A 9,398-nucleotide genomic window follows, 5' to 3' on the forward strand; every position below is an offset into this window, starting at 1 on the left:
GTGCAGCTGCAGCCTGTAAGAGGAGGAGTTGTCTAGGGAGGCGGGTAGGAAGGGCAGGTAGAAGGAAGGAAGGAAAACTGAGATTCCAAGGGAGCTGCATTCCAGGTGGATTTACAGATCAAGGCTTGTGTGCACTAGGCAAAGGCAGTTGTTGCTGGAATGCAGGGTCGGGGGTGTGGAGTGCAGGGTGTGGGAAAAGGTGGAGGCAGCAGCTGTGGCCTGTGGAGCCTGCAAGGTCAGGAGCCTGGAGTCATACAATGGGAGAGGGTTTGGCGTTGGCTAAGACATGATCAGACTTGCATTTTATTTAAAAAAAAAAAGTGTTTTTAATGAGAAAGAGCGATTTAGATTTGGGGCAGCAGTGTTCAGGACGGGCAGGCTGTGCTTCTGAAAAGTGAGTGAGCTTCTGAAAAGTTTCACAGAGGGGACTGGCGTCCTGGGGCAGGGCAGTGGCATGGCACTGGACGACCTCCAGACTTCTTTTCCAGGCCTAAGAGTCTACGGGTCAGGGATTTTTGTTTTTTTGTTTTTTTCCTAAATCACTTAAAATGCATTAGTGGACCTTGCTATTTAGAAGCATGCCCCTGGGAATCTTTTGGTGAAGCAGTGATTCCCTCCCTAGTCTGTCTTCAGTGGAAATCCAAATTCTCATTTATTCTATCAGCTGAAAGCAAAGTCATACTTACACTGAGCTTCCCTGCAGCAGCCTGGTGGGAAGGTGGAGGGAAGGGGAGTGAGCGCGTGGAGGATGGTAAAGAGGAGGAGAAACTCAGCCTTGCCCAAGGCTCAGAGCCTGCCACCACCTTGTAGGGTGGGCCCTGCCTGAACTCCTCAACCCCTGCTTGAGCAGTGGGACCTTGAGGTCCCTAGAGCCCTCTGGGAAGAAGGAGCCAGAAGGAAGACTGGCCAGTTTGGAGATCCGCTTTCATACCAAGAGTCACCTCTGCCCCAGAACAGCCACCCACATTCACTTATTTATTCAAGCAGCCACGGAGTTCTTCCATGTGCCAAGCACCATGCCAGGCACTGAGGTTATTATGGCTAAGAACAAAAGACACAGTGCCTGCCTTGACATTGCTTACGAGGCAGTATTTCTCCTTCTCAGGGACTCTTGTGTCCCCACTTGCAAAAGCCTCCTTGGACATACATAGCTTCTCAGAGGAGAGGTGCATGATTACGATTTCCAAGAAAGTCTGTTCTTAGAGACCAGGATGAAAGGGAATGCGACGTCACTTAGACAACGAATCTGTAGGTGACGGAAAGGGCCTGTCTGCTTAGCTCCTCTGATTATAGGGATTGACCAGAGTGTAACCTTGGTCCTCTAAGGAGAGACTCAAGTGACTGCCTACCTCCAATCCTCAGTGCACAGAGAGCGAGACCAGAGATGGGCCTTCAGTGAAAAACACCAACCGAGGCCGCTCCTATCAATCTTGAAGGAGCTTTTCTCCCCATTTAGGTGGGGATGGGGCTCCCAGGCTTGTTTCCTACCCAGACAGCTGAGTCAGGATTCACCTGGCACAACAGGTCCTTACAAAGAAGACATCAAAGGAAGGCAGGGAAGGGATGCCGAGGGAGGAAGCTCCACTTGGGGGCTGCTCTCCAGGCAGGTGGAGGCTGCTGTTAGGGTGGAAGTCCCCACAGTCTCTCCCTTGGTCAACGGGACACCTTGAGCTCAGCGGTGATTCCCATGACCTTGTCACTGTACTTGTTGGGTGCAAACAAAGATAACAGTAACTAGAAACAACAGGAAGGGTCATTTTATACACTCTCTGTACTTGCAATTCTTCTGTGGCTAATTAAAGTAATATGTCAAAACGTCCCTTGGAAGAGATCTTTAAGAATTTGTCTGTTAAGTAAACAAGGTTTTACTAATTAATGACACGCCTTCTCAACCCTCCAGTGAAGTTCTTTGCAGAACTTCCCTGTGCCAAGAGGGTTGAGCAGGAAAGGGTGAAGAAGTTCCCACCTCCTCCCTCCCGGAGGGAGAGGGGACAAATCCAATCGCTTGTCATTTGTGGAGCTATCAGTTTGTCCTCCGGATGTTGATCAGATTTCCTGGGCTGGAACCAACTTACAGGGCCAGGGTACTGGAATTTTTCCAAGAAGAAAACGTTTTGCTTCTTACGAAGTCAACATGATGTCTTTCAAGGAAAATTTTTATCTTCTCCTTTTTAAGTGCCTAGGGTTTTTGAAGGGCAAATCTTTGTACTTTTCTCTAAAGATAATGATTATGATGTACTTACCATTTGCTAAGACCACCCGCCATCCACACACACACACACACTCAGAGAGGCCTGGGGGTGGGGGAATGATGCGCCCAATGTTACACAATGAGTCAGTGGCACAGTCAGAAATAGAACTTTCCAAACTCCCAAATTCTTAATAATAGCAATATTAATAATAGTCTCTTTATAATTTTCTAAGTGTTTTCACAGCTCACAGTGAATCTTCACAACATCTTTGAGAGAGTCTGTAAGTTGGTCTCAGCAAACAGCAGATCTGAGTTCCAGACCAGCATGGCCACCCGCTTGCTGTAGGACCCTTGCTAGTTTTTTTTTACCTCTCTAGATCTTAGTGTTCTCAACTGTGAAATGGGAGAGCGGGATGAGAACGCATCTGAAATTCCTCCCATTTCTAGCATGCTACGATTCTGTGTGGCACTGCTCCAGTCCAGGTTCCGCAGCTTGGCATTGCTGACATTTTAGGCCGATTTTTTTGTTGGGGGGCTGTCCTATGCATTATAGGATATTTGGCCTCATCCCTGGCCTCTACCCATTGGATGGTAGTAGCACTCTCTAGCCCAGTGGTGACAACCAGTATCTCCAGATACTGCCAAATGTCTGGGAGGCAAAGTAGGCCCCCGAGTCAGTGCCGAAGAGCTTCAATAAGGTCAAGATCACGAGTGGTTCAGTGTGAACTTCCTGTCCCCAAACCCTTCACACCTTTCTGTATGGTTTTCAAATACAGCCTCCAAGTCCTTTGCTGCTTCTCATTTCTTAACTGCCCTAAGTGGTCCAGGGTGTGTTGGTTGTGATAATAAGCCAATTGATTTCATACTTTTTCCTAAGGAGAGTTCACAGGTTTATGTCCCCTAAGCAACCAGCCAGGCTCCCCAGAAATCCCTCGCAGAGCCCCGGCTGGCCTGGAAGCCTGTATCTGCAGCCTGCAGGAGGCTCGGTGAGCACAGATTTGTCAGCACTCTTAAATCACTGGGCTCGGGGAAGGCTTCTCCCAGCACAAAGATCCTTCCTTAGGAATCAATAGCTCAGGGCCCTTCATCACATTCAGAATTATCCTGGGACCTGTAAAATTTCTTTTCCCCAAGTATGGCAGAACCCCCAAACGAAGCCCCAAGGTGGGGGAAGGAAGAAGGCAAGGAGGGAGCCCTGCCAGGAAGGCCTTGTCCATCAGCCCAGATGTTGCTGTGAGCAGAGGGCTGATATGCAAACCTGGACACTCGGCCCCGCTTGCTTGGAAAAGGAGGCCTCGGTGTGGTTCCCAGTGATCCCACAACAATATCCCCTTCCAGCTGAATACCTTTTTATGTCTTACTGAGGGCAGAGGCATGTTAGAGACCATCTTCCTTGCTCTTCACTGTCTATCCTACCCTCATCACAGGGCTGCCATCTTCACCATTTTGCAGAGGAGGAAACTGAGGCATGCAGAGGTTAAGCAGCTTGTCCCAAGTCTCTAAGCCAGTAAGTGCGGGAGCCAGATCCTAAGCCTGTGTCCTTTCTACTCCACGGATTGCCTTCCCAATGAGAGTAAGGTAAGGGTCAGCCATCCAGTGGGGCTCGCGAAACGAGTGGCTTCTTGATTTCTCAGGGTCTAATGCCACTTCTCAAACTCTATGTCCTCTCCTCCATTAAACCAAAATCTAGAGATCCTATGCTACCGCCATATTTTACGTAATTATATTCTTCTCCTTATCCAGACTAGACCAAGCCTTGGGAATGCAGGCACATTTCTTCAGTTAGAGCTGGGAGCTGGCGTGGATCTCAAGCACGGTCTCTCAGAACCCCACTTCTTAAAGGAGGGGCTGTTGCTGTCTGGTGGTCCACGTAATCTTACTACCTCCCTCCCCCCTTGAAGACTAAGACCCAACTTGCCTGTGAGCCTGGAGGAGAAGAGGAAACTCAAGCATCTTCCCTGGCAACAAGCATCCCTTGGGTGAGCTTTAGGGACAGAAGAGGATCTGGCTCTCAGAATTCTGGGGCTTGGCAGGCACTAGTTCCTTCTGAGGGTCGCCACCAAGTCTGCTGAGGCTCTGGGAGGAACCCAGAGGAGCTCCATGCAGTGTGCAAAGGAACGGGGTGGGGAGAGGAAATGAAGGGGCGGCCCACAGGCTACTCAGCAAACCTCCTTCCTGGGGCCCAGCTCAGATGTCGACAGTCAGACTTACAGAACAGAAAAAGGGCAGTGGAAATGGTAGCATCTTCCAGGTCACCCAAGAAGCCCTAATACGAGGATTTTGCAAAAATAGAACATCCTAGCACTCTGACCTTGAGCTGGGAGCAGCAAAGATGGGGAAATGGGCAAATAACTGTTGGGAACTCTCCACTCCACCCAGTATCTGAGTAATGGAGGTGTCAGCGGCAGTGGTATGATGCAGGACAGGGAGACCCTACTCCAGCACGCCTTTGTGAAAGAAAGGAAGAGCTTTGACTTGGGTTTCAAGGCCACAGAGAGGCACTGGGCACTTCTGATTCCTACATGCATGGACGGAGAACTGGAGCTGCTTTGTCTCTGCCTAAAAGACTGCTTGGAATAATGAGATAAGATAATGGACGAAAGGGAAAAAAACCATTAGGAATTTCTATTACCTGCATATGTACATTACAAGAACTTTATCTGCTCCTCACTCTGAATAATTGATTTGAAGGCAATTTCCCCAAATTTACTAATTTTGTTAATTGACCGATGTCAGCAGCTACGAGTACCTAGTGTGCCAAGAACACACGTCCATCTCCATAGTAAAAAGGGAGGAAGCAGGTCACAGAGTAGAAACAGCTCTGAGCAGAGAACTGGAAATCCTGAAACCTCATCCAGTGTCTTCCATCAAAGAGCCATTGTGACCTTGGACCAGACACTCGCCTTCACTGGGCTTCAGCTTTCTCATCTGTAAATTAAGTATGCATGTGAGTGCTGGGGATGGGATGAGGTTGGACTAGATGCTCTTCAAGGATCCTCCCTTCTAGCCCTAATGCTCTTGGACTCCAGGAGCTGCTAACAAGTTCAAAGGACACACCAGAACCAAGCACAAAGGAATGATCTCAGAGAGCAGGTGGGGCTGAGTACTAGCTCTCTGTCCTTGGAATGTTGTACGTGCATCTGCCCCATTGCACCTGAGATGACAGGACCACCTGATGTCCAGGAAGCCTGTGGTAGAAGGGCTTCAATCATGAAGGTGAGGGTTGGGGGCTGTGGTCTCGGCTTGCTTAGAGGTTTAGTTAACCATGGTCAGTGAACAGCAAGAAGTGGGAAAGTCTTGACCTGGGTGCCTTTGGCGCCCCCTACTGGACACCAAGGAGCCTGCTTCACCTTTAACCCTGATCGCTTCAGCAGGCAGCAAGGAAGATTGAGAACAGGAGACTGTCATAAGCACTTTCATAGTACTGCCTTTGTGGTCCCTGGTCCTCTCTCCACAACAGCGTATGTTTCACTCCCTAGAATTACACAGACTATTGGTCCACACATTTACAGGCAACCTGTGCAGGATGGGACATCTTAAGCAAACATCAAGATGCCACAAAATAAACATCAGGGTTCAGAACACCAGGTGCAACCCAGATGGAGAGAAGGGAAGAAAGAGCAACAAGCAGGTATTTCGCTGCACAAATCCACATTGGAGAGAAGGTGTTGGGAAATGTAGCAGAAAACGTTGACTGCAGGCAGAGAATGGAGCTGGGTCTGGGGTTATGGACTGATAACCCCCCTAAAAGATCTCCAGGTTGAAGCAGCTCCTCTAGGAGTTCAAAACACCCACTCATGTTCAGGAATGGTATACAGGTGAAGGATATACCCCAACTGAGGAGCATGCCTTTGACCTTCTCCAGAGTCCATCAGTGCCAACTGGAAACCAGAATATTCTAATTGTGGTCCACTGCGCCAGCCTCAAGACCCTAAACCCCCTTCATTGCTTCTCAAATTGACTTTGGGACCTGCTGCCAGAATGATGTTCTTAAGCCAGAGAGAGAGAAAATGCTTCCTCAAAAGGTATATTGGAAGAACTACCATGTTCCCACTTTTCCATCCTCCATCATCCCCTTCCTCAGGGCCAAGAGTGACGTACAGCAAGACTCTGAATTCACTCTGGTTCAGTCTTGGGTATGTCCAGCCCCAAGGCATCAGGGTAAAAAAATCTCCCATCAGCAGCATTTGTCTCCCCACGTGAGTTCCCCAAATTCAAGGCGGCACTACAGAGCTGTCCCCCATTCTTGGAACCTTTTCCCCTTCTTTTCCACCCGGCTTCACTTGGGAAGTCCTGCACCCATCCCAGAAGACATCTCAAGTGTGACTCGAGAACGTGCCCTGCCTGGAGAGCAGAAGCACCTCCTGGGACGCACAGGAGCCACACTAGGTGCACACTCCACCACAGGCGCCAGCAATATTCATTAGTCATTCCCTGAGGAAGGGGAGCGCCCCCACCCCCCTCCAACCTCAGGAGCCTTTCCCGACCACTCTGGGAGGCTCCCATCCAGGCTGGGATGACTTTGGACTCTTGAGTTGGTTTTTGCAGAAACGGGACTAAGCAGGGTTCTCAACTACTGTATGTACTGCGAAGAAGCGAGCTGCATTGTTGGGCATGCCCCCAAGTCTGGCCTGCTGCCCCATCAAAGCCTCCATGTGCCCCCAAGTGCCGAGGAAGACCCCCGTTCCCCCCTGGAATGCCTGAAGCTGGTTTGCCTGAAACAGGCTGCGAGCGAGGAGACCACACCTCGGTCCAGCAAAGGCAGCTGGCAGCTACGCTGCTCGCGGGGCTGGCTCCTGGAGCTCTCGGCCACGGAGCGCTGTGCCTAGGAGCTCGGCTTCCCCGGGGAAGAAGCACAGGCTCCCCGGGGCTCTTCCCCATCCTAGCAGCGTAGTGGGTGAGCTACTACTACTGGTCGAGGCCAGTAGCTTCCCCGGCTCGGAGCTGAGCCCAGCCGGGTGACTCCCAAATACCCCCAGCACATCCTTCCTCACCTGCTCCGCCCCCCTGGCAGCCCCAGTGCCCCCTCCCCAAACGGCTGACCTCCAGGGCGCCCCCAACACCTTCCCTGCCAGCTGAGTGGGCTGTCTTCCGCACACCCCCGCTTCCACCTCTCCTCCACCTCCAGCCCCGCGCCCGCCTCGCCCCCAGCCCGCGGGGGAGGCTCGGCGCGCCGGTCGAGTCCTGCGCAAGTTGGACACACAGCCGCCGCCTTCAGTGGCGGTGTCCGTTTTCCCGGTTCCCCGGCGGCATCCCCGCCACCCCTGCGGGCGTAGTCGGGAGGGGCGCGCAGAGCGGGAGAAACTTTCTCCGCCTTAGGGAGTGGGGGCATGGGAGCGGGTACTCACGCCGAGGTCAGCGCTCGGAGCCATCTTGGGGCTCTCTCAGCCCCACCGCCTGGGGGCGTCGGAGCGCGGGCACTCACTGCCTCCGCCGCCGCCGCCGCCTTCCAGCTCCCAGCCCCGGTCCCGGGCTGGCCTCGAGCCTCCCGCCCCGCCACCGCTCGCTCGCTTTATACAACTCCACTCGAGCGCGCCCGGGCTTATGTAAAGGCTGGCGGAGACCCGCAGCCAATGGCGCGGCAGCTGGAGCGGGGGGGGGCCCGGGGCGGGGGGCGCCCGCACGGCCAATCGCGGCGCGGGGAGCCCGGGCAGCCGGTGGGGGGAGGGGAAGCCTCCCCGCGCTGATTTAGGAGCGGGGATTGCGGTGGCAGCAGCCGGCAGCCGGGCCGGGCCGGCGCGGCGCGGCGGGCGCTGGGGTGGGCGGCGGCGCAGGCGGCGCAGGCGGCGGCGAGGGCGGGCGCCCCCCACACCCCGCGGCTGCGTCGCGTAACCTTCAGGAGGCAGCGGGGCCTGGCTGAGGGGGGGGGGGGCGGGCGGCCGGGGGAGGGTGGCGGCGAGGGCGCCTGGCGGGGCGCTGGGGGCCCCGGGCCGGCGGGAAGCGGGGGTCCCTCGGGAGGAAGCGCCGAGAACGCAGGCCAGGGGGGAGGGGAGGGAGGCGAGCCCCTGGGCCCCGCGGCCACCCCAGCGCGCAGGGCCGAGGGTGGCGGCGGGAGCGGCGGCGCTGCCTTGCCTTTCCCCCCCAGATAGTGATCTGGCGTCGCCGGGCAGGGCCGTAGCGGCCGCGCGTGGCGCGCTGATGGCGCGATTTCGCGCTGCGGAGCGAGCGCTGAGCCGATCTTTATCCGGCCTGGATAAACGTGTCCGAACGCCTCCCGGGGACTGCTCAGTATGGAGAGCCGAGCTTCGCGACGGCCCCAGAGGGCGGGGAGCGGGCGAGCACGGCTCGGAGAGCAGGCGAGGCGGCCGAGGCGGCGGGCCACAGCCCCTTCCCCCAGTTCCGGCGAGCTGCCGGCAGTGCCTCCGCCGTGTCCCCACCCCGGCAGCGCCGGGGCTGAGCTTAATCTGGGGTCTACCGGTAGGCCTACCCGCTCGGGTCCTTCCAGTCCCTCTCACCGCTTTTCTCACAGGTACTGCTAACCCCCACCTCGACCCCCAGCCCGCTGCAGTGGCCGAGATGGTTTCAGTCTCTCTGGACCAGGGGCTGTGCCGGCTAAGCGCCAGGTCAGCAGTGCCCAAAATACCCGTGTGTTGGGCAGGAAATGGGCCTAGGTCGATAACACTCTGAAGACAGGTCCTTTGTTTTGCGCCTAGAATAGACCTGGCACATAGTAGGTGATCAGTAAGGATTTATTGGATGAAATTTGAGCTTCCATGAGTAAAGTCTTTGCGTTTCTGAAAGCTGGGGCAGGGGGCACTGGAAGAGAAAGACCTGGGAATACACCATCAGAAAGGAGGGAGCTAGGACTGTTTTTTTTTTTTCATCTATTGAGGGCTTTGTGACCATCACTCTGGCTTCTGGGCACTGGACTCTTAAAATGACTCCAGTGTGGTCTTTGGTTGTGTGTGTGTGTGTGTGTGTGTGTGTGTGTGTGTGTGTGTTTAATGGAGACCCTCCTGCCAACTAGCCCCTGGCCCCACTTATCGCCAGGTTTTAGCAGAACTACCAGAGGCTACTTTGGGCCCTGTTTTCCGGTCTCTGTGACTGTCCTCTGGAAAGAAATAGGTAAGGTTCTTAGTCTTGGAACTGGAACAAGCTTAGGCTCTTAGTCTTTTGAGGGTTGTGGACCCTTTTGAGAATCTGGCAAAAACTGTTGAATCCTCCCTCTAGAAAAATCTATAAACACACATGCATGTGCACACACACG

The 9,398-nt window shown here is 54.2% G+C and overlaps 1 protein-coding gene across 6 annotated transcripts in view; it reads right to left on the reverse strand.

The window, feature by feature from the left end:
• Positions 1–7,699, reverse strand: part of CRTAC1 (cartilage acidic protein 1) — a 158,920-nt gene extending 151,221 nt beyond the window's left edge. For 2 of the 6 annotated variants that reach the window (XM_058697356.1, XM_058697355.1), the window contains exon 1: positions 7,540–7,696. In XM_058697356.1, coding sequence (XP_058553339.1) covers positions 7,540–7,563 — 24 coding nt within the window. In that variant the 5' untranslated portion in view covers positions 7,564–7,696. Of the gene's footprint in view, positions 1–7,539 lie in introns of all 6 variants that reach the window. The other 4 variants (XM_058697354.1, XM_058697353.1, XM_058697351.1 and 1 more) reach the window with 3 other exon arrangements.
• Between the last annotated feature and the right edge of the window lie 1,699 nt (positions 7,700–9,398).

This window comes from Neofelis nebulosa, chromosome 13 (assembly GCF_028018385.1).
Source record: "Neofelis nebulosa isolate mNeoNeb1 chromosome 13, mNeoNeb1.pri, whole genome shotgun sequence".
Classification (NCBI taxonomy): domain Eukaryota; kingdom Metazoa; phylum Chordata; class Mammalia; order Carnivora; family Felidae; genus Neofelis; species Neofelis nebulosa.